This window comes from Coccinella septempunctata, chromosome 4 (assembly GCF_907165205.1).
Source record: "Coccinella septempunctata chromosome 4, icCocSept1.1, whole genome shotgun sequence".
NCBI classification, from domain to species: domain Eukaryota; kingdom Metazoa; phylum Arthropoda; class Insecta; order Coleoptera; family Coccinellidae; genus Coccinella; species Coccinella septempunctata.
Window position 1 is genome coordinate 5,106,273 of NC_058192.1, and position 25,564 is coordinate 5,131,836.

At 36.1% G+C, this 25,564-nt stretch overlaps 2 protein-coding genes across 3 annotated transcripts; both read right to left on the bottom strand.

The window, feature by feature from the left end:
• Positions 1 to 748: 748 nt before the first annotated feature.
• On the bottom strand, positions 749 to 5,529 carry LOC123311168 (sodium/potassium-transporting ATPase subunit beta-2-like). Of its 2 annotated transcripts, none has more exons than XM_044894974.1 (4): positions 5,254 to 5,529; positions 1,925 to 2,182; positions 1,488 to 1,777; positions 749 to 1,305 (listed from the first exon to the last, which is right to left on the bottom strand). In XM_044894974.1, the coding sequence occupies exons 1-4, from the start codon at positions 5,450 to 5,452 to the stop codon at positions 1,030 to 1,032; spliced, it is 1,023 nt and encodes a 340-aa protein (XP_044750909.1). In that variant the 5' UTR covers positions 5,453 to 5,529; the 3' UTR covers positions 749 to 1,029. The 2 variants fall into 2 exon arrangements, with proteins under 2 accessions (XP_044750909.1, XP_044750910.1); XM_044894975.1 differs by lacking the exon at positions 5,254 to 5,529 and adding an exon at positions 3,165 to 3,523.
• Positions 5,530 to 6,559: 1,030 nt separating this feature from the next.
• LOC123311177 (protein unzipped) lies at positions 6,560 to 25,252 on the bottom strand. Its single transcript, XM_044894986.1, has 3 exons — positions 24,995 to 25,252; positions 10,704 to 10,923; positions 6,560 to 9,236 (listed from the first exon to the last, which is right to left on the bottom strand). Exons 2-3 carry the CDS (start codon positions 10,912 to 10,914, stop codon positions 8,026 to 8,028), a joined length of 1,422 nt encoding a protein of 473 aa, XP_044750921.1. The 5' UTR covers positions 10,915 to 10,923; positions 24,995 to 25,252; the 3' UTR covers positions 6,560 to 8,025.
• Between the last annotated feature and the right edge of the window lie 312 nt (positions 25,253 to 25,564).

The window sequence follows — 25,564 nt, forward strand, 5'->3', positions numbered from 1 at the left end:
ACTGAAGCCAGTTTTAAATCCCAAACTTGATTGTTTCACGTTAAGCTGTTGAGGAGAAGAGTACAAAACAATTTACAACAAACTTATTTTAGTTGTATTCTGTTGGAGGGCCAGAATTATCAAAGAAAATTCAAAATAACTTTTTTGCGTGCAGTTCCTCAAAATTGCCAACTGGCGAACGAATACCTGAAATTTATTAACTATTAGTTATTCCTTATTTTCATATGTGTTCGTAAACTTAATCATTTTGTGAGGTTTCTTACTTTTCAGACCAATCTGCTGGGAAAACACATGAAATATGGACTTCTTGATAATCCACGAGGAAATTCATTTCTTGTAGGTAATATAATCATTTTTACGGTCCGTATATGTGCGATAATGGGCTATTGCTCACATTTGGTGTCGTATGAGTTTAATATGCGTTTAAAAGCCGACTATTCTGAACAATTGGTTAAGCGAAGGTCATACGCTATAGTACTAGTGGAAGTGTTGGTTATACTCATGGGGTGGAAGAGCAAGAGCTACAACCTTCGCACAAGATCGGCTAATACGGGTACCCACACGACTAAATCCCTTCTTCACAGCATCCCGGAGCAATAGCTCGTTCTAGCAAGCTGACCTTAGGATAGTTCTTTCTTGTCATTTAAAAAATTTTTGTTTCCTTGGAGATATAATGAAAAACTTTATTGTTTCATTCAGGTATCTGCAGATGTTGTTCAGTCGGATTACCCCCAATAAAACAAATACGAAAAGTATCAGGTAATTTTATTTTATCAAAATATACATTGTACGTCGGCGTCTGGCAATAAATATCAAAAACTGAAACAACAACAAAAACTAACCTAATCAGTATCTCGTTTTCACTATTAGCTGCTAAATTTTGGCTCGGAATTCACTGCTGGGCAAAAACAGTTGCCCTTCCATTCCATAATACCAGACGAAAACATATGTGATAAAAACATAAGATTTAAAATTATTCGTATTGCTATCGATCATTTCTGCCCAGCAGTCATCAACCATACTCCCATCTCAATCTATGAGCAGTTCGAAATGTACTGAACCACTCCTGTCGTGTCTATGGTATTTTATGTTTTTGGCCCAGGCCCTGCATTCGATATTGATAACTAAACCGGAGGTAGGTCTCTTGAATTGAACAGCGACAAGGGGGCTCAAATAGCCCTCGGAGTTCATGTATGGGTAGTAGTATCCAGGGAATCCTTGGATCGACGGATAATATTTGACAGGTCCCAAATACTCATTGTCTGCTGGATTTTCCCCGATGCAGGAGATCCAAATGTTGTTTCTCTGGAAAAATAGTTTATATAGATTTGTGGTGCATTAGAGGATTGTAATTTGAATGAAAGACGTCTGCCACTTACGAACACTTCATAATCAGATGTTATATTTGCATGGAATTCAATATGTGAACATTTCATGAGGAATTATATGGATTCAGTAGGTACCATAGAATTTAATATTGATCTCACCTCTTCTGGTCTAGTGATATTATATCTAATATGGTCCTTCAGCTGTTGAGGCATATCCTCTGGAAGATCGTTGGGGTCGTTGTAGTACTCTGGCACCCACCCGTATATCCTGTTCAGTTTCAGGAATATACAGGGCGCGTTTCTGTGGTAGTCGAAATGACGATCAGGACTGCAAGGCTCCCATTTTCTCACGTCGATATCACAAACTTGGCCGGGTATGGGCAATTCATCGTATGAACATCGTTTTATTGGCACGTTACCCTTTTCTATTTTGCCAGGGGTGTAATACGCTAAAAGCAAGAATAGAAACGTTGAAAATCTCTTAGTTGCAGTTTTTCCCATGTTTCAAAACAATTTTCATTCATTTGGGATTGGATTCGTGAAAATTTCATGGGTATTTAAAAAAAGATATGATTCAATAGGATGATCATACTCACTGTCTAGAAAAGACATCAGGTTGGCCTTCCACTTTTCGTAATTTGTTTTGTTAGACCCTTGCAACCAAATAAGAGTACTTTCTTCGTTGTTATCGGGCATTGGTCTGAACCCTAATCCAGGGTTTGTGCCAATTATTGATTCTTCATTCCTCCACTTCGGGATTCTTGGATTCAAGGTTTGCGAAAAGACCCACATACAAATGGCTACTAAGGCTGCCAGCATTCCATAGAAAATTAGGTAAAAAAGCCCAATTTTCGCTGTAAAAATTGAAATGATGTGACGGATTTCAAAGCCAAATATGCACATTGATTTGAAAAAATCACACAGAACGACGATGAGAATGTGTTGATTGTAGGATGTAATAGCATGCCCAAATCGTATATCTATAGGCTGAACGATTTGGTTTTTCTTCGGATAAAATGCCGTCAATCATAATATTTGTTTGAAGAGAGCTGCTTCTTCAATATCTATTCACTATTCACCTATCACAATTCCGTTTAGAGAAATCGATAAGAAAAATTTCACTTATAACTGAGGGTATAGTATATATCTTCTTACAAATTGAATATATAAAAAAAATAATATTATGCGAAGAAAAAATCCACATAAGAGATTATTCATTGATAATATATAACCCAACAGGAAAACTTTGAAAAATGAATAATCAATATTTGAGTTATTTTCCGCATTTGTTTTTTATTTTTCCATATTCCATCAGTATACTCTTCTCCAAAGACCTCCTTTTCCCTAAACTGGTATGGCTTATTAAAAAATGAAGCTTTTCTTGCTCTTTTTCGAACTTCGAAATTAAGATAAGATTTTGAAAATACTGTTAGGATAAGGATATCAAGATAGAATTTGAGGAAAGCGTGCCTTTTGGCTTTTATATATATTTGAAAGCAAATATTCGAAATCAACACTCATATGTATTGTGTGGATTATAAATGCTACTGTTGTTTTCATGTGGACATCCCTGCATTAAAGGTTAATGTTTGAGTCATCACTTAATTACGTGATTAAATTTGATTCGTCTCACTTTCTGAGAATGTTCCCAATCTAGATGTAATGTAGGGAATTCAAGAAAGAGTCAAGTATCAATCGATTGTTGATTCTGTAGTAGGTTAGTCATCAATAGCGTCTTTATGCTGGGATTACTTATACGCCCAGTTCAATCAAAGGTGCGCATACTGATGCGATTGAGCACATTCAAATTGTCACCGCTGTTATCAGTGAACCTACCCAAATTCCTAGGGGTTCTACCCAAATACGTCCCTTCATCAGGATTATAGATTTGGAAGCTTGAATACCCCCGCCATCTGTCTTCTGGATACCTATATCTGACCGTCATTTTCACAAACAAACACTATCGAAACTACTGAACACAAAACACGTATTTCTCTACCGTCTTCACTACATAAGGTACACTTGTTAAGCTTTATTGATCATTCTCAAGTTTCCCTCATCGCGTTTAAAGTGATGATGCATAGTGGGTGAGGTTTCTCTCTTCGCTTAGGTGCATGGTCGTTTAGGCAACGGAAAAGGCACTTTCAAAACAAATGGGTTTGGTTTCTGACTAACTAACGACGGTGTTCAGAATGAGGTGGTGGTGGGACAGTAGGTAATAGGTATGGCAGGCAGGTGGAAGGAGTAAATGGTCGATGACCTTGGTATCGACCATCTCACTTATGGGACCCCATTGTGGAATTTCTCTAATTTTCCATTCTTCTTTTTCGGCATTCCATTGATTGAACAATTTTTGATTTTTCCAATATATAGCTGTCGAAAAACCTGCGACACCTTATTTTTTCCAGAATGGTGTGAAGGATTTGGAGCAATTTGAAGTGGTTGTTTGTTGTTCCATGCGTAGTAGTTTTGAATGGTTGGATTAAATGTCATTTTGGCGCGCTATCAGTTGAAGAACAATTTCAAGAACTCGAACATATCCTAAATACTTAAATGTCCTTTCTATCGAAAGTTTGGTCCCACCACTTTCTGCAAAATGAACCCTATCCATCTGATTTAGTATTATGATGTACCAGCTCCCACCATAGGATGCCTGGTACATTCGAAACTGGCGTGAATAGGGCATAGCAATTTTGAAATATCGGGTTGGAAAAACTCTTAAATTGGTGTGAATGCATGGAAGTTCAAGTCGTTGACGTAGGTGTAATAATTTAGATAGAAAACTACGTTTTACAACTACAGCATGAAATTGATGAGATAACGTTGCAGCTGCCGATTTTGAAACATCCCTTGATGGATATGTATCAAAATCTGGCCACAAAAATCCTCCAACAATAGTATACATAATGACAATGTCGCCATTGAGTCCATCTCGACTTGCATTTTCGAAAAAATTAGGTTCAATGATATGGCATCTGCCAAAAACCACATTCAACAGTCGTTTTCGATTCAATACTTATTGAAAATGAGTTAAAATACAATTACAATTTGGAACATTATATGAAGCATTCCACTTTGCAAGTTTAATCAGCATAAGCTATCTCAATTAGTTGGAAAAGTTTGAAGGTAATCAGATTTCTGACAAAAAAACTAATTTTTAAATTTACTGTCATTAGTATATGTTACCTCCGTAATTCTTTTGTTGATTTGGAAAACTTATATGACTCAGTAAAAAAACAATAACCCCCTGTGAATAAAAACCAGTTCGAAGCAGATCATATATATTTCTTGAATCGCATCAATTATGAAGATGTTAATCATATAATTGAATTTCCTTTCGCACGTTATGATTCTAGAAGTTACTGGCGTCTCTAAAATATAACCGAATATTTTGCTTTCTTCCGCTCCCGTCCATCATATTCATATAAGAATCAATAAGTGGAACCTTTTTTACTCCTAAAAATGAACGAAATTGTTCTATTTACCTCTTTGTCTCAGGTTTCGTTATATTTACATTTTGCCTCTCGAAAACTCCTCTGAAGTCAAATTTAAATATGAATCAACATTTTTCAAGTATCTACTCCGACCCTGACCTACGTACAAGAATATCTGCATATTTTTGAATTCTCCACAAAGTCGTCGCAGTATCCACAGAACAAATTCTAGAGCTAAATCCATTGGAGTATCGAGGATTCTATTTGAAGGGGGCTGGGAAGCTCATTGCCTTTTCAATGCTTGCTTACTCGAATACTTAGTCGATTTCAGTGGGTACCTGTGATGGGGACAGCGGAAATTTTGAGTGGGGCCCTGCCCACCCTGACCCCTACCTATCTACGCCCATGGCTCTATATACCCAATTCGAAATACCTCAAGTCTTCAATTGCATACAATAAGAATACAAAACTGATTTTTACTACAAACTCACCCCAACTAGAGGACGTCCTGCCCATAAACTTCCTCGTTTTTGGATCCCATATGAACTTCTTGATTTTCTCCTCCTTGGACAGTTTCCTCTCTTCCAACTCGAGAAAATATTGCGCCTGGGCTTGCAACAGTTCATCCTGCTTACTCAGCGATCTTGAGGGCGCTTTTTTCGGATTATTATCAATTTTTCCAGACGTCATTTTCAATCACTGGTGTACCCGAACGTCCAGCAAGTTGGATAGGTAGCTGGGAGTTGAAGCACACAATGATGACAGAATTAAGTTGTTCGAAGGGGCCTTCATACCGTTGAATGGACATTATAGTAGGTGGTATAATATCCGGAAATTAGCGATTTCGTTTCTAAATTGTCACATCCTTTTCAAAACGTCTCGTTGGAAGGTCTACAAGAGCTTTGTGGCTTGTCAGATAACTTGTACTCATCAAGGCAAACCCACTTTTCTGTCGTCAGAAATTTGGGTATTGAATTTCACCTCATATTTCAAAATTCTTGATATTTTAGCGGGAAGACACACGTTACGCATAAGTTGGGAATTGTCTACAATTCTTTTCTTAATTTTTTCCTCACTCAAGTATAGCTTTCCACTTCTATCTATTGAAACTAGAGTAATAATTTTTGATGATGTTCTCCTGTAATTCTAAGGGGTATAAAAAGCCACCTCTAAAATTCGTTTCGCAAGAAACTTTTTCCTTCTTCATATTATACCATAAAAATTGATTTATTAACTTCAGGGGGCTGTATTTGAGCAGCCACACTAATTTTTGACAAGGAATCACCCATTAAATTCTTAGGCATCTACTTACTTATTCATTTACACTCTGTACATACGTTATTTAAATTGTTGAACAGAATTCTGATAAAAATTTACTTGCATTTCGCATCCAGCATTTTGTTCTGAGGATGTAAGGACAGAACTAGCGCATCTGCCATTTGACTCACGTTACAAACAATTTCTATAATGAATTACCCTTTGAAAACTGTGCTTATTGAATCCGAAGAATCGAAGAAGCATAAAAAACTATTCAAATAATAACAAATAGTTAAATATGTTATGGTTAGGCCCTCACCATTGAGTTGTTAGCTCCCTTAATAAGTGGTTTGGGATTTAGGAAATCAGTTTATTTTTCAATCGGAGTTGTTAACTTGAAATTATCGACGATGCTTGGCATGTTTAGTTTGGAATTCATGTTTATACCTTTCTCTTCGCAAATGATGTTTATTGGCGTTTAATGATAATAATAATAACTTATCTCTTATCTCGTTTTATGGAATTAATGGAAAAAAGGTATAGCTGGGTAAAGTTTATTTCACAGATTCATGAATTGCTTCATACAAGACACCAAAAATTGGTAACTTTCAACTACAAATTCCAGAATGAAAGGATTCACAACAATAATAAAGAGATATGCTTATTTTAAGGACTACATTTGAATACTGTTTGATATTATAAACAAAACAAATGAATATATATTAACTTAATCAATATAAATATGTGGTAGTATAGGTAGGTACATTTTGCAAACTTCCATTTTATATAGCTGGACAAACTGAATATTCTAATTATTCATATTGATATTTCTACAGGATTATAGTGATTAATATCATGTTTATCAAAAATATCTTGAACTTCAAGCTTTCCAGCAAAAACATCACGATTCTGTTACAGTCACATTATCTCACAATCTGTAGCCAAAATATTTCTTGTCTAAGCTACAATTTTTACGTCTGAACAAACTAACTAATATGCAGAAGCTAGTGCTAAAATTCTCATATTACAATAATAAATATGAAATCAAAAAGTACCTCTCTTCAAATCCTATGGATAAATCATGATGTCTACTCAGAGATACTTCTTTAAACAAGAACCCTAATGAGAAAGATTTTTTTCACAACATAAAATTTCCAAATATTTACAATATAAATAATTTCGAGTTGAAATGAAATTTAATCGAGGAAAATTATACACTTAATGTTAAAAATTGACTCTTACATCTTTCAGATCTGAGAATGATCAAACACAGAGACAGGTTCATTGAAAATTAAGGGTTATGTAGGGTTTCCCGAAAATCCCTCCTTTTTTGTACTTATTCCATTTCTCCATGATTCAATCCATCCCAACTTTTCAACCTGCTCAACGCAAAAATTAATAATAATATCCACATCAATACAAACAATGAGATGAGAAAACTATTATTTTATCTAGATTTTATTGCCTCTCCACGTGTCTTGCTCATCTTAATATTCTTAATCACGATTAAATCATATCTCATTGAGAATCAACATGGATATAGTGGGCATTGGGATTTATTGACCATCCCAAGAATACTATTTTTAGATAGTTATAAGAACCAATTGGCTGGGAATGACGTTTAAAATCTAAGTATAATAAATAATATATTAGCGGAGATTGTAGAGACAGTAATCATTCCAAAGATTTATCTTGAAGATCCTCATGAAAATTTGAAATGAGAAAAAATATCAATTACTTTGCGTAATTTGCCAAACTACGTGTCACGTTTTTTCATACCATAAACTGAAATTAAAAATCAAAACTCAAGTTTCTACAACCTCCATCACTATCTACAATATACACTGGAATGTTCACATATAAAGGACTAAATATCATATATACAAACACAAACACTGGTCTCATATGTACAATCACTATATGCTAAATCAGATTCTGGAGCGGCATAATTGAATCAAATAACATCACAATAATATTTCATTTATTCACATCGAAAATCGCAAGATTCATGTAATATGAATCAGGATGAGACTCAAAATAACAACCAACGGACATATCGCAATCCTGCTTCCATCATCGCTTTCGCCTTTCTTGGTCAGTTGTTGTACAGTGTTGTCATCCGTGTTACCAACTGGGGCAGATTCAGCGTCATTTGGCACCACTTCGTTGGACATTGGTTTTTTAGTTTTTTCGTCCACCATGTATATGTCTTCAGTGTTAGGCATAGGAACTGGAATGGTTTGAGTTTGGCTGGTTTGGGTAGTGATTGAGGTGGTTCGAGCTGTTGTGGTGGTGGTTGGTACCAGGGTGTTGTTGCTCAAGAAATAAACAGGTCCAAATTCTATAATAACGCCGGTCATGTACTTCATTAATAGGCTGTCTCTCAGGAAGCTTTCCAAGACTTCGTTATCCTTATAATATGCTGTTACAGTGGATACGTATGGTATATCGCTCTCGGTGTAGTTCCCTCTAAGTGTTACATTAACTGCAGTGCCTTCCTCTAGATATTTCTCAATCGGTACCACTTCAGTTCTGTTGAGGGATTTGGGCATTCCCCACTTACCAGAATATTCAGTTCCATTAGGCATATTGACAGTGAATGGCAGGGCTATTAGGAGACCATGACCTTTTCCCCAGTCCATAAAATGCGTGTAGTTGTAGCTCAGCACAGTATCCACTCGTTGAACACCCTCTACTTCGTTCTTCAAAACCGTGTTTCCGAGAATCCTCGGATGATACTTGTGTTTGCTCTTTATCTTATCGAACTTTGTATGCTTGAACTCGTACTTAACCGGTTCTTGCTCCACGAGAACTTCGCCATCCTCGAATTTCAACTCTTTGTTGTTCTGGTCCACCAGGGAGAACACCCCAAGGTTTTCGCTGGGGTTGAAATTACCGGCGGTGTGCGTGAGTGCGCCATCTTTGCGATGGTACTGGACAGGTCTTCTGGCCACGTAGAGACTGTCGCTTCCTTGCACGCTACCTTGGTGTATCACTGTGTACTTGCTCTTTTGGAACCAGCTGAGCCTGGATCGTTTCTCTTTGTTGACGAGAATTTCGAAGTTTTTCTCTTCGGAGACTTTCCTGTACAGCGATACTATACAGACGTGCTTGTCCTTCTCCTTTCTGTATTGACCGGGTACCCATATGGCTGCCACTTTGGCTCGGCATACGTAAACTGGGATTTCCTCATGGTGGTCTTCCATGTCCTCGGTGCCTGGAAAAATGATGTATAGAACGAATACATTTTTATGCTGTGTATAGATTATGACATATAGAAGGGGATTTGATGATGGTGTTAGTGGAGATTGAAGAACTTCCAGAATCGTGCACGAAGAAAAATATATAACCTCAAAGTTACAAACGTTTTGTTGGGGAAACTATTATTAGCATGAACTCAACGCCAAACTGTGATTTTATCTCGAATTCATTCACATTTATAACCACCCCATAAGCTTTAACATTTCAGAACGAAACAAACCAGAAATGCATAAACTTATTCCCCTTGGGTCCTACTAACGGCGGAAAGCGTGATGAAAATCGTCTGTTTGGACAGAAGGAAAAACTTATCCCCTTTAAAACCCCCACATACGAGACTGAGGTAGTAGGAAATAATTGCATCCGTCATACCCTAGGGTATAATTGCTGACTGACTCCTGTCTGTCAATCTCACCCCAAATTTTCACGTGGGGATCGGAGAGGAAATCCAGGCAATCGAAGGGAGAATAAAATAACTTCCTAAACAGGTGCAGGGTAAAATCGATTCAACGAGACTTTGTTGGGCTAAAGGAAACTGGATAGCAAACTGATTTCAATAGGGGCACTTTAAAGTGATAAGGGATAACATTCGTTTATCGAATATATTTAAAAATTTTCAATCTTTTATTGACTCAATCCTCAAGCCTTAAAGAAGGGTTACCTACAATTACAAAAGATCAAGACTTTCTTCAGAAATCCACCAGTTCATTTGAGATTCAACTTACCTACTATTGTCATTATACATATACGGTACCGAAGTAGCCGTTCAGATCTGTATTCAACAGTAATGAAAGAATAATATAATACATGTTGAATCTGAAACGACTGAATTGGCCTAATGAAAATATAAGAAATTGTGGACTTGGATAATTTGATATCAACGTATGAGAACGAATAAATTGCGCAATGAAAGAAGAACCATACTACGGCTCCTAGCATGGATGTAGGGCATGTCTAGGTCATTTTTCAGACTTTCAGGCGCTTGCTGCATCAAGTTATCTTGGCAACGGATCTGCAATATGCAATTCTATCCCGATGGAGAGAATTAACGCGTAGGAGTCTCCAATAGGTCGCAACGAAAACACGAGACAATATGGAATGAAGTTAGGGAGGTTCTGTGATTGAAGCATGAAGAGGTTTTCGATTAATAAACAGATACTTTTTCCAACGGTTAGTTGACGATAAAACTGTGCTCAATGTGTTAGTCTTATAAAGAAAAAACAGAAATTTAAGCGGTATAATCTTCTCGGATTGCTCTACCATGTATACAACATCAGGATTTTTATAAATAATTGTAACATCGCAGTTGGCTTCGAAGTCTCTTGTGCGTTTCCTTCTGAAAGCGATTTGAACTAAAAAAGTCGACGCCTACTACGATGTTACATTAATTCATGAAGACCCTGTATAAATTTATTATTCTTCTAACCATTTTCCCTTTCTCTTATCTGGTGACCACTGATAACTGCGTTCTTCAGGGCAGCATCTTTATGGCTGTTGAAAGTGACCCATTGCAGCGTGGAAGATGTGACTACCTGTTCCAAATTTTCCGCCAAAATGTACACTTGAGGTTCACTTCGAACCCTGTGGACTGCCAGCAGAAAAGAGAACAACCACGCTACTCTCAGGATACCATGCATTGCGTTGTTCTGGAAAAAAAAATCAGTTGAGGTCGATTTAACTCCACTTCAAGTTGAAATAAAAAAGATACTATTTCCTATTATTGAAACTAGTCGACATAGGGTACCGTCTGGCATATAGATCTCCTGTTTGTATTAATCCAGAATGCATAATGTGAATATTATGAAGTTTGAATGGAAATAATTCGAAGCATGCTAATAATATATTACAAATTTTCCATACCACAGCACGTACGAAGGAAGAAACTATTTATATGAAATTGGCGAATTGAAATTGCCTCTTCAATTGAAAGGATCTCCAACTGTCCATGATGTAACGAAATGATTGTTGCAGAATTGATATCACTAAAACAATAAGTACCTAATTGCTTCTGAAACGTACAGTAGGTAATATTTTGTTAACACCATCAAATGAATCAGTCTCGCACATTTTTGAAATCATCAAATTCTGAATGGGGACAGGTTGATTTAATATATAATTTGATGAACACATTCAAGCCAAATTAATGCCAATATTCTAGTGGGATTTGGAGTACCCCTACTGCTTTGATGCATTAAAAATTAGTTAGGATCTATACCCATTGATTCTGGTGATGAATCATGAACAGACCAACTAGCTATACGGATTTTAACATTCTCTTTTGATAATTTTCAGGGCGTTACACATATGTATAATACAAAAGTTATATGCAATTCAAAATTCTAGGAGTGCCTTTTCAACAATAGAACATATGGAGAAGACTTATGTATATGTATGTAGGTGGGATGGTTCCTTTTGGAATCGTTAGTTGTGTAATTCATGAACCAATTAAGAATCACATTTTCCTTTATGTTTATTGATCAATATACGATCATTCTGTATTAATTTCAGCCGTTTATGAACGCTGCGTTATTGAAATTTTAAATTCGCATTCGAAAGATTCTCAATCACTGCACAAAAACAAGTTCTGGGAATGTCAATAAACTCTTTAAATTCACAAGCATTCGTTTCGGAATTTGTTTCTTGCATCTCCACATTGAATACGAATTCGCGTTACGTCACATCAGAAATATTCCATTCTTTCTGAGCAGGATGAACGTAGCTATACCTCAGATGCGTCATAGAAAGATTTCTCTGTATGGTACTGGAAAAATCAGGAAATTTCAACCAGATCGTGTTTTAATTCGATTCAGTACATCATCCAACGTAGACTTCGAATAACGTGGCAAATCTCAATCGCAAATCAACATTCCTCGTCATTTAGAATTGAATCAAGGACGATACAATGGCGTTTGATGATGTCGTGTCTAGTAGCGTTATTTGTCAGTTATGTTTAGGATGTATGGTACATTAGATATGCGAAGACAACAATAGGAATATTCATTCAATGGGAAATTGGTGACGGTACCTCTAAACCAAAATAAGTACCGAATGGATATAAAAATCCACTCGATACATCTAGGATTTCGTTTCGGAGGAGTGATCCATAAAGTAAATGAATAAGATAAGTATTCGTTTCATCATTTACCTAGAATAGAAGAATATGAAGACGGGGAAGCTTCTAGCCAGGTGATATAATAAAAAACAGATTCATCATCATCAATTTCTGACCGATGATATAAAAGACGAAATGAATCTTGGTATGCAGCAATACTATTGAGGATTACTCGAAAAATTGGGATCATTCATTGGTTTTCTGCAAGTCCATTGCACCTTGTGGATGAACGCAAAGCAAACTGATATAAAACTGAGAACTGAGCTCGCAATTTTCAACGGTACCTATAGAAATAATTTCCTCCTGTGCAGTTTAGGCCGCATTGTGCATTCTGCTCGAAGTGCAGTCTCTGCACTTCCTGAATTTTTATTGTGTGAAATATGGCCGCGTGGGATCTGGTTCTGAATGGGCATGTAACCTCCATTATTATTCTTAGATATGGCCTAATGATATGTTTCACTCGTACAATCACGGACAGGTGAGTAAATGTATTCCGCTTTAATTACAAGAGGAACGTGGTCACAATACGTGTATATAGTGAATGTGGCGGGAATATCAATTTGTGAACGGCAATATTATGCAGTACGAAATGGATCTTATTTGAATAGGAATTATATCAGACTATATCGGCTCCATAAATATTAAATGCATAAGTGCATTATTTATTGATTTTTGAACAAGAGGCGCCAAGAAGGATATCCCGACTGCAGACATATTGCATACAAATTAAGTTTAATCGTTACAGAATGTGAATTATACTGAACATGAGACCTAACACGAAGAAGAACTGGTTTATGGTAGAGTTGCAACGAAAAGGATTGGGTACGGCAAATTACGACACAATCTAGCAGAAAACTCTTCAATCAACCATGTAGATGGGTAATTATTACGAACACTTATCAGAAAAGGAGCAAGGACTTCTATGATAGGCCCGGAACCTAACCGAACTTTGTGCGGTCTATCCGCAGTATTTCAAACGGAATTTTTGTCCATCAACCTTTGCTACTGCGCTACGCTACTCTCAGTACTCACATAGGGCTATCTCCTGGTCCTGACCAAAAAAACATGAATGATCTACTGGCTATCATTCTCTAGAACTAATCTGAGATCTATCATAGCTGTTTTTACGGTACCCTGTAGGGTGTAGACATAGGTACACATACACAAACATGGCATCGTCCAATAAGAGTTTCTTTATAACTTTCGAACTAGATAGCGAGCTATAGATGATGGGGAGGCTAGAACATCTCTGATAACCACAAGGTGAAGTGCAGAGTAATCCCTTAAAACTATTTCTACAACCTTTTGCTTGGGAAACCTCATGGAGTATTGGATAATCCATACTCATCTATGGAAGCTCAAGGCAATACGGAAACAGTGCTTTGTATGAAGTGAGTTTAAACAACAAAAAGTAATTCTCATTACCAGCAGCTGGTCTGCTAAGAGAATAACAAGAACATTCCTCTCCTAGTTCAATTTAGGATGACAGTTATAATATACTTAAGAAACCTTATTTCCACACGTTATTTCTCTTGAGATTTATTTGGCTGTTCATTTTCATTCTATAGGTAAATCAGTGAGGAAAAGAGACTTTGTAATTCTAAGAGAATTAATCAATTATAGACTAGTTGATTCAGAATATCATCAGAAATTTTCAAAATTCTTAAAAGAGAATAATTCATCCTGTATTTTTGGCACTTCTGTGTCTTCCCATTTGGGATCCCATCTTGGAAAACTAGAAACTGCATTAAAATAGACCTAAAAACCGAAAAAAATCATTACCCCAGAGGCCACAAAAGATGAAAACATATTCTACTCGACAACAGTTACGTTTGACTCTTGTTTAGCTGCTACTAACACCTAGAGAGAAGCCAAATCATCGCTGACTCATTCTGATTCCGGTACAATCTCAATTTCCTCGAAATTATTAAGTGTACCTACTCGAAAGAATGAACGGTGCTGCAGGCATCCAGAGAGAGTTGTCTCGTTTGCGAAGGCTAAATTGCTTAGCATGGGAGTGTCTTGGATAGAGAGAACATTCTAATAAGTTCTTAATCTGAATCCGAACAGGGCCTACAATCGTGAAGCCGAAATCGATATAATTATATATTTGGTGTATCAGGTGTACGAAAGTGGCACGGCTTTAAATTTCATCGACTTGAAGGAAGTGAAATGACCCATTTGGGTGTGCATTCACTTATTATAAGTGATCAAAAATTAATGCGAATAATGAATTGTTGAAGGGGAAGAAAATGAAACATGATATCACTAAAATATGTCTCCGAAAATGTAAGGTGATAATTTGTATTAAAGTTGAAGGATCTGCAAAGATATTTCTGCAGGTGTCTGAGGATTGATGTCCAAATCGTCCTGCTTTAACCCCTAAGTTATTGAACTCATAATCTATGCGAAGCTTCGCTCATTTAACGATAGGAGTTCCCACAATTAAAGAGAAAGGTGACGTGTTAATTCATCCTCCAAACATTGCCCTGATCTTGAGATGAGGATGGTTAATGATCACTTTTCCACTTTCGATTCAGGTGTTCTGAAAGAAACTGTTACGTAAGCGAAGGTAACGACTGCAGCGGAGATAAAAGTTCAACGTTTCAGGTATCGGGATATTCTGCATGAAACATGTTTAAATAAAAAGATGAGGTAAGAGTGTGGTATAATTTCCTTGCAAATATCTGCATATGGGAATGTACCTTCTGTGACTACAATTCAAAGCGACGTCACTACATACAACATCGAGCTCAGCATCGTTATTACTATATATAGAGACGCTTGATCATCACTAACGGATTATCATAATATTGGCTGCTACCATTGACCTTAGAGTTGTTTTTTTCCCGATGGAATTCTAGGAGTACTGTTGAATATTGGGTCAGATATGAATAGGAAGAGAAACTTGGAATTACAGTAATCTTGTACTTGTCTATAAACTTTAGTATTTTCAGGAGTTTTCGTAGATTTTACAAGTGATGATACATGCTTCTATTGTTCCTTACAATGCAATTTTTCCCCTGAACCATCTAGCATGTGCCAAATGATTTGTGGTGTTTTGCTTTGTCACTTATAAATTGCATTTAACAATGATGACTTCTAGGATGAATCATTTCACTTTAATTAACTCTGAAACCTTATAGCTGTACATTTCCATAATTTTATTGGAATTGGGACAAAATATTTATACACCATTAATGATAGGAATCATGGATATCCCTACCTAGTGTTAAACTGTAGATATCACATCGATCACAATTACTGTATTAAAAACTGATTCCACAGAGTAATCCTTTCTTAGCTATAAATTATTTATCTATTCTTAATGACAGTGATTATCCTTCATGAGCTCCCATTCAATTAATAAATTCCTTCACTCAGGTCGGCATATCAGATGCTTTCAATCCATTAACTATGTATTACGAGATGATCTGCATGACTAGATCAGAACACTAATTTATTAAACAGGTGTGCAGGAGTGCTGTGCGATAGGGGTTCATTATTAGAGGATATAGGTTCATATAAAGTCCAATAAATTGATGGAACTTGTAGAAAGATTGCTTATTGTCTATCGAAGATTTGACTTCTTCATGCGTTAATTTGTGTGATCGAAAATCGAGAAATTAAGCTGTTATTGAATGCACTCCGCCTGTAGAATTCCCTCTTTATCTTACAACTCCACGGTTGGTCCAGTTAACCTAGTCACAAGACGGCGCTAATTTTTTTCAAAGATCATTTCCTCTTCCTCTATAAGGAGGCTAGCACTATCCACGCAGACAATTTCATGCTTTACGAACGGTAATTCCGAAGCAACTAATTCTCAATCTTCAATTTTCAACGGAAACTGCAAATAAAATTTCCCAAGAACAGTTATTGGAATAGACTCTTATCTTTCATGATATGGGATAATTAGAATGATCGCATTTGAATCATTTGTCGCAATTACGAATGGGCAATCAAGGATCATGGGATTTTAGTGGGACACGTTTTGAATTCGACACAAATATTTCATACAGTGGCGTTCACCCACATTTATGCAGTTCACCCACATTGCAAACAAGGGAAAGTTATTAGAAGTTGGGATTCATATTTGAAATGTATTTTCAACGAAGACTTCTCGTTATACTAGCACGAAAATGAAGTTGTCATGTATCTGCAATGCACAAATCTACCCAAATAGGTGGTACCCAGCAAAAAAGGATAATCCTCATTTGAAACGTGAGAATCTTATTTCATTGAAACACTATAGAGCATTTCAGAACAATTTTCATATCTGGAAGTCTTCATTAGGTTTTTGTGGATGTGCTAGGTGCATTTTTCACAGGAAATCTTTACGAAATCTAATTTCATCAATATCGCAAATCAGGTTCTTCATAAGGGGGGAAATTATATCCAACTACGTCATTTTATAGGCGAATGGAAACTTGGAAATATGTTTACGACGAGGATGATTGACTGCGAATTATATTTCATGTATTATTTATTCAGTTTCTTATGAAACCTTCGCTCAAGGCAGAAGTGAAATTTCAGCTTCTGTCTATCCTTGTTTACATATTCACATCGAAAAAATAAAATAGCAGTGTCTCTTATAGTAGCGATTCTATCAGTCCTAATTATGGAGGGATTTCAACTGAAACTAACAAGCCATATCCTTACATGTGGAACATTTCTAGGGATCTAAGTTATTATTTTCAACTTAATCACTTCGTCTCTCAGTTGTGATCGTTACAAAGAATTAGACATATATGTAATTAACGGGAAATAAACACCAGTTACAATGTTTCGTAATAATAGCAACCTATTGGGAAGATTTTATCTCCTATCTGGTATAGGAGCCGTGGAGTATTCTTGATGGAACCCAAGGATTCCAACGAACGTTTGGGGGTTGGGCGCCAAATTGTTAGTCGACAATCATAAATTTAAATTTCAGAAATTCATTTTATTTGTTTGTATTCTCTCCTAACTGAGAACTCCTCTTTGAGGTACAGTTTTAGGCAAGGTACTCAAACTCTCATTTAATAATAAACAATATTTTTCAAGTTGTACCTACTTTCAAATTCATATTATGTAGAACATAACCGTACTTCCTTATCGATCGATATTAAGCAAATTCAAAGAAAAAACAATACTGAGTGAGCGTTTTCATGAGCTGTTTTTCGGCTTTCGTCAATTCACGGAATTGTAAGCGCAAAATGGCGCCTAAAACAAAACCAGTTCCACATGGAACCCCATAAGAAATGTTGATAAACGTTGGACAATAATTTAACTAGGTCATCGAGTCCATTGTACCGGAGTAGTTCACATTTTCAACTGCACTTGGGAAGACTAATCTTGTCCCCCCATATTAGGAGTTTACGACAAAACGACTTCTTTCTTCTCTGACCAAACGGAACGGGAAGTTGAAAAACCGTAAAAAGAATTTCAAGATGCACAGTGAACTCCGTTGTTACGAAATGTGGAATGGCTGAAGATCGTGATGGGAATTCGGATCAATTTGCTGAGAGATTTTCTAGATATGTACATGTCGGTCAGAGTGACGATTTATGTGATGGCCGATGAGCACGCTTAAAATTCTTGTTTTGTCTCTGAAAGTCCAAGGTTATTGAACGCTAGCTGCTGCTTTTGTGGCAATTTCGATCAGAAAGAGAAATTTACGATAGAGAGACTGCCTGAAGGACATAACAAATAAATCTGTATTCATTGTTCCACGATGAATCCTCTTCAATCATTCAGATTATTTGACAGCTATTCAATTTGAATTCCTTCTTACATAAGGTTAGTTTCTGGTGAACAGAATCCTATTGGAGTGTGAATGAAGCAATAGACGAGCATAAATATACAGGGTGTGCTCGCTATCTTTGGCCAAATTTCACAAAGTTATTCTACGGGTAATTTGGCATAAAAAAGTTCATAGAGTATGGTCAAATTTGTATAATTTCAAGATTTATCATGATCAAAACTAATAGGAAATCTTGCTTATTGTGTAGGTACAATAAATTTTGATAAAGACCTTCCAAGGCCTGTTAAGGCAAGTTTGTTTTGTGGAAATCAATACATAGTTCAGCATTTTTGATTTTGGCCTTACTGCTGGTTAAGTAGTCCATGTAAAAGTACATGTTACATACACAATGTTCATAACAAAAGACCAAAAGCTTCAACATCGAGTTTAATAGTAATGACTACGTGTAATAGAATTATGAAACCTTATTTTCACACGTATTTCTCGACAGGGCCTAAAATTGACATCGTCTGCTTCATCAAACGGCTGATAAATACGTGAGGAAACAAGATTGAAGATAATTGAAAATCATTTATGGCCTAATTGCAGGAAAATCACAGTGAGTACGCTGGCATTGAAATATAGCGACCTTTGCATTTGAAAGCATATAAGAATTTAATAAGCCACAATTTGATTTTTTATTTTTTCGGCATTCTAGATTGTATTCATTTTGATTTCTTATAAATCTCGATCTTTATATCCAATTGGAGGTTGAATCATATTAGGGTGTTGTATTGATTGAAAATACGCTGAATGGTTGTGTTTCTTAACCCAGTTCTGGAAATATCGTGACGAATACAGTGAATTTTCATTAGAAGCCTATCTATAATCGGATTTGCATGAAAATCTGGCACAATTAAAATAAGCCACAACTTTCAGGCATGGTAACTACGAGATCCAAAACCATAAATAATGATAAACCTTTGTATTTATATTTAATCCTGAACTTACATTGGGTATGGGGGATTGAAATACCAATCTATCGTAATCTATTTGACAATTGCGTGCTTGAATTTAACCGATCGTATTCTATATTATAAATCAACAATGAATAAATATGTCTATAATATTATATCATTAGAATTTCAACTAGATGAAACTCAACCACGAATTTTCTCCATTGAAGAACAGGAAGAATCCATTATCTCCTACATGGAATTATAAACCCCGGAAACTTTCATGGGCATGCAGAATATTCAGATTCTAAAAAAAGCATAAAAAATCCACATATTGACCACTATTTGTACGTATCTTGACTTCGATTGACTCTTCAAGGGTTGAAATTTGACTAGTAATGTCGGTGGTCGACTGGCAGATGATCCACTTTATAACCAGCAAACTGCGGGTTCGGGTCTAGCTCCAGTCATAATTTTTTTCTTTCAAGATTTTTTTAAAGATTTTTAATAATAACAGATAGTAGGTAGATTGAGGTACCTTCGGAATCTTTCGTGAAATTTCAGCTTTCTTTTGATGACACGAAATAACCTATCATAATTCCCTTTCTGGAGATTATACGAGAAAAAATAAAACTAATTCAGGTTATGATAAATAATATGCTATTTTCACTGTAATCTTCTCGAGTATCGAAAATCTATGAATATTTATCAGTTCACAACTCCAGTGTGAAAGTGATATTATGGCTATTTCGAAAATAAACTTGTTTTGGTTAGCATACTAGCTCAAACATCCGCTCTGATCAATATTCCGAGAAATTCATCCTCGAACTACCTGGTTTTTAAGAGCGAGATAATAATGCATACTTGGAAATTCAGAACGATAACGATGGAAATGCCAAATCAATCATTGAATGGAATTAAATTTAAAAAAAAATTGTAGTAACGTCAAATTTGCTACGTATTACTGACCACAGAGAGCTCTTTGTACAAAGCACAGTGCACAGAATACACCCTTACCAGGGACAAACTTTTGTCTCTGCCCTTACTTTATGGCACTGTGGTGTCAACAGACAGAGGCCAATTGCTATACCGATTGGATACTGGAGTATTGGTGGTAGTATTTTACCAAATACAAAGATTATAGAGTTACTCGTTACTCTATAATCTTTGACCAAATATGTTGTTCCATATGTGGTTCGAAAATATCTATTTTATAACCCAATAAATAGTGCATCGCTTTGCTAAAGAACCTTTGGGTCACGTAGTGATTACAAGTACCTTTAGTCCTATAGCTATAGTATAGTCTACAATAACGTTGATGTCTTCATTCACCAGATTCCTCGAACGAAGATAAACGAAAAAATCTCATAGCATCACAATAATAGGAAATAAGAAGTTAAGCCTCAATTCACTTCAATACAAATGCAATAATAATCCTCGTATTGATCGTACAAAAAGTTATATAAAATACGAAATCACAATATGACGAATATGCAGCGCAAAGCACAAAGCAACCTTTATATTCTCGAAAGGAATGAAGCTGACATAAAATATTTCGCATAAAATTTATCAATCGGTTATCACGAACTGTTATGGAAGCTTCCATAAAAGGAAAGGTAGCCAATAAGCCAATGTAAGACAGAGCTAACGAATGGAGAACGCAAAAAAGGAGATACGGGTAGGCACTGTAACGTTTCAAAAATACTGAAACAATGGTTTAATTGTTGTTTTGCTCATTACTCTGAATTTTATGTCCATTATTCACTACCTTACAGCACGGAATTCTAAAAGGCTATTCTAAATTGTTCTCGACTCGAAATTAGTTTTCCAATGTATCGTGAAATTGTTTTCTGCTCTGAAACAATTTGCGTATAAGTAAAATCCTTGCTTCGCATTTTATGAATCATTTGCATAATGGTCGCCTGGCAATTGGACTTTCAGATTGTTTTTATCATATTATGTGTGTTCACATCACATCGAAATTGATGAATTTTACCAGTGAAATTTGAAAAGCTGTCTCTTGCAAATAAATTCAATCTGATTGATCCACGCAGCACCCTTTAATTCCTATCTTATATTACTGAAGATTTTTTGAACCCCTTCAAGAGTGGTGAGGGTATAAAAACTTTTATCATCGTTGTTTCTAATCTCCCTGGAACAGCTGCGTTCTATTTCTGGAATAACACTCAAGGTAATCCTGTTATTCTAGCAAAAGTGAGTCCCTTTCAATTCAATTTATGTACCTATTGTGAATATTTTTCTGGGAAATAAATAGTACCTACTGGGCTAGTTTAATGCCTAGATGGGAGACTGCACTAGCTATGAATTTGAAAAAGAGCACAAAAACTCAGTACTTTCCTCCGATAAGAGTATTTCTTTGGTTTTTAGTACATACTTTGAAGAAATTATTCGATGACCGGTAGAGCTGTGGAAAAAGATAGTGCTATGTTGAACAGTTGTACTTAAGTCCACTTCGCTTAGATTCTATATTTACCATATAAAAACTGCAAACATAACATTCTTCGTCTGATACACAGGTCAATTTACTTTGATAATAACTTTTGCGATTTCTGAATATCTCGAATAAATTTTGCAATTCCTAATTTTCGAAATAAACAGATTTGGCGAAAGATTTTCATAATAAGCTAAATACAAAAATCCGTTGAGATCAAAGATACAATTTTAAATGAGTCATTGCTAGGGTGATTCATTCACTGAATTTTGAAATATATTTGGTTCGTCAATTAATGAAATAATTCGATCAGATACTCAAACTAAAAGATATGGACCAAATTTCATAACGCATCTCTTCCTTTGATATCAATTTGTGAACTGCTCTTCTCTAGACTAGATAAATCTCCAAAGGCTCAACTTTTTCGCGCCATATTTCAAACAGACCAAAACAGGTTCCCTGCTCCATACGTTTGTTTGAAAAGTTAACAGTGTTAGCACCAAAAATTTGAATACAGGACCAAGGTCAGCACCTCCATTCTTCTTCTCCTCGCTGGTGATAAATTCTTTGTCACTGCCTCCATTTCAGACCAAGGTCTTATCGAATTAGCTAAATTTAGCAATGAAATAATTCCAAAAAGTGGGCCAGTTGTAATAAGCACATTTAAACTTAACGTAATCGTGACGACAACTCTCAAGTTGTCTTGTAAACACGGACCTATCGCTGGAATTGACTATAATTGTCAGAATATCGGTTTGTTTACGAGTTTATAATCATAAATTTCGAATCAGAGTTTGTCGTGGGCGACCATATTCAACCCATATTGTGCTGCGGAGCTGTTGGGTTTGAAATGATGAATATTCAATTTTTGTTGTTATAATGCAGACAGATGAGGGTTGAGTAATTTAATACCATGACAGGTACTGGATTACTGATATATTTTATTGCTACATTAATATTTCAACGATCGGAGATTTATATAGTGTTTCTTCAATATTTGAAATAATTCATGACAACTTGAGATCAATAATATGGTCATATATTTAGGGACCATTAAAAAACCTTCGAGCTCAGTGCGTATATGGACAATGTTTTACGTCCAAGCTTTCTATTGGTTCCCAAAACTCCTATATGACAAATCTTAAGCTTAACCTTACATGCTAAAAATTTCGAATCAGAATTCTGAAAAGAGGCAACAAATTAAATACTTCAAAATCTCCGGTATCCCCTTTTTCTGTTCGTATTTACATCAAAACTGGCCACGCAACACTGAGTCCATTTTCTATGTCAATCTCAATCTCTATCATAGACATAGAGACATAGACATAGAGTTTATATGTCCATGATCTCTATGGTGTTCTAAATTATTACATCCTAACCTGACTCAACCCAAACTAACCTACCCCAAACTGACCTCGACTATTAATAAAAATTCACACTTTACCGTCTGTATATTGAACCAAATCAGCAACCAATTGCATGCATATTCAGATCATACCCACGTCCATTTAACCTGTCCCAAGCCTTCACTTGGTTTCATGTAAAGACACATCTCCGTGATCTTGAACCTCGATGACTCGCCCAAGAGCGTTGCCTTTTTCGTTTTTGACTCGTCCAATTAAGAGTAATTGTTCTTCGTTCTTTCACCTCCAGTTACTTCACGCCCGGGATTCAATGAATCAGTGTTCTCGGAACATTTAACATCTCTTTCCGAAGAAAAATTGAGTAGAAACACGGTCGGAGGATTTCCGTCACAGAATCAAGTCAGTACGGTCGACTGGGTTTCAGGGTATAACCTTATTAAGGGTAATTTTCATGTGACATGCTGGGAGATGACAACGCAGTGGGTGGACCAATTTGATTTCACATTAAATTGAATGTTAGTTTCGAATTAGCCCCTAATGGAGAATAATGGAGCTTTCATTACCTGAGCATGCTGTATCGAAACGAAATCTGCAATGAATTTTCTGTGTACTCGCATCAAGGCTATACTAGATATGGAAGCACATAATTAATTTCATTTTGTTTGTTATTGCATTATTTCTAACATGAATTTTAATTGCCTTCTTTCGAAATATATAATATTTTCAGCATTTTTCAACCGAAAACTCAGACTGGAACGTTTGTTATTGTGCGAATTGAAAATAAAGTACAATCAGCACAACCATAATATCCTGGACCTTCTGATAGAAAATATCAACTGAGTAGACCACCAGTCATAGGTCATCAGAGTTAGAGTGAAGTTTTGGAGTCTTGTTTCACTCATTCATAAACCAGCATGTTTCTCGAAGAATTACATTGTGCTAATTTTATTCCATTCACATATTTATTTTTTGCTATATGTAGACGTACGTGTGAGAATGACTATTCACATATATCATGATCTAATGACACCCGAACTGCCAATAAACAGGTTTTTACCAGACGTTAATTTCTAAACAAGCTTTGGAATTGTCCATTGGATATTTGCTGAAGAAATATAAAAACTAGACACCTTCAATCGATTTCTAACATATTTTACTGCCAATACTAGAACACTGTCCTTAAGCCCAAGGCAGTACATCAGAGATCTCCGATGACAGGATGATGTAAGTTGGTTGAATGTAAGATTTATACTGTAGGTGTAGCAGCAAAATGTAATTTCTGGGTGAATTTTATGTATGGAAAGTTTTCTTGGTAAGAAAAATAGTTCAAAGTTAAAAAAACGTGCTATTTCTCATATGATGTCAATTATACATAAAAAGTAGAGTTATTTAAAATAAAATTGACCTGTACGAGTATTTCTCTACAAAATAGTATATACCGAAGACATCAGTTTAGCGCGTTACTTTTTACTCACCCTCTGTATACCAACGCACACGAAATTTCAACTTTATTCGCCCTGTCCTGTAGATTCGGAAAAAGTAATGCTAGGCAGACGGACAGACACGCGAGTAAAATTATAAGGGTTATCCCCGTAAAGGTGTTGTTGAACATCTACACAATGGTTGATTTTTTGACGAGAATTTGTGAAGATTTTCAAAGGTCCAACAAAATCACATTTCAGATTTCACAAATCGAACAAGAAAAGTATTTTTATGGGGGTGGTTAATCAGAACCCTATTAAAATGAATTATTTTTAAGCTTACTGAAGTCATCCTAAAATATATCCTAATTTACACATTTAGATTCAATTCACCGATTAAAATTTGCAAGAAAATTAATATAAATATTCTAAAAATCGAAACAAACTTCAAAACCTAGTTCTGAAACCTCACCGTTTTCCCTTAACATTGAAAACGCGCATCCCTTCAGGATTTTCCCATTCACCTAATTTCCCCCATTCTGTCTACAACTGAGGGGAAAATTTTCTGGTCCTTTGTGAGTTAATGAAACAATTTTTCGAGCTGCTTCGTTTTCAGATTATCATAGGTGCGACAACAACAAACCCTCCGCGCAGATTGATTAAAGATAAAAGACGGCATATAGAGGTTACCTTCTTGAGATTTCTGATCCACTAGGGCAACAATCGAACTCCCACACACTAACAGTCAAAATTATTTCCGCCACTGAACGATCCACGGATTCGATTTTTTCGCGTTTCGGACAGAGGGGTGAGATTTGGCGGTAAAATCGCTATTATTCGAAACCGCAGTTTATGCATACGTCAAACGGTTTGTAAGCGGGTATCAAGGCAACAAACATAGCAGCAAGCAGCACCTTTTGAGCCAAACCACTAACGCAGCCGACGATGCGTCGAGCTCGGAGAGACTGCATGGGCAGGTGGCCGTTGCCAAATCGTTCGGAAAATCTTTGAACACAGTATGATTTCCAGTTTATGGTAAAGTTGCTGAAACGTTTCTTCTAGTTTTGGGACGCACCTAGACTGTTACCTTACAATGCCTTACGTGATTTTTCGACAGATGGTGCGAGGAAGAACTAAAAACACTTTTGATCCACATATTTCATATCAATCCAAAATCTTGAGGACGCAGCTTTCTATGCTAGTGGAATAGCCAAACATTAGTTGCTCCTTCAATAAACATTGAATGTTTAACAGAATGGG

What these genes read in the sequence shown, in the direction of transcription:
- LOC123311177 (XM_044894986.1), bottom strand. Translation starts at nt 10,914, where the DNA reads ATGCATGGTATCCTGAGAGTAGCGTGGTTGTTCTCTTTTCTGCTGGCA. An exon ending in GATAAGAGAAAGGGAAAATG is followed by an intron (nt 9,237 to 10,703) that starts GTTAGAAGAATA and finishes TCATTTTTCCAG; the next exon opens with GCACCGAGGACATGGAAGAC.
- LOC123311168 (XM_044894974.1), bottom strand. Translation starts at nt 5,452, where the DNA reads ATGACGTCTGGAAAAATTGATAATAATCCGAAAAAAGCGCCCTCAAGA. An exon ending in CAGGACGTCCTCTAGTTGGG is followed by an intron (nt 2,183 to 5,253) that starts GTGAGTTTGTAG and finishes CAATTTTTACAG; the next exon opens with CGAAAATTGGGCTTTTTTAC. An exon ending in ATATCACTAGACCAGAAGAG is followed by an intron (nt 1,306 to 1,487) that starts GTGAGATCAATA and finishes CTATTTTTCCAG; the next exon opens with AGAAACAACATTTGGATCTC.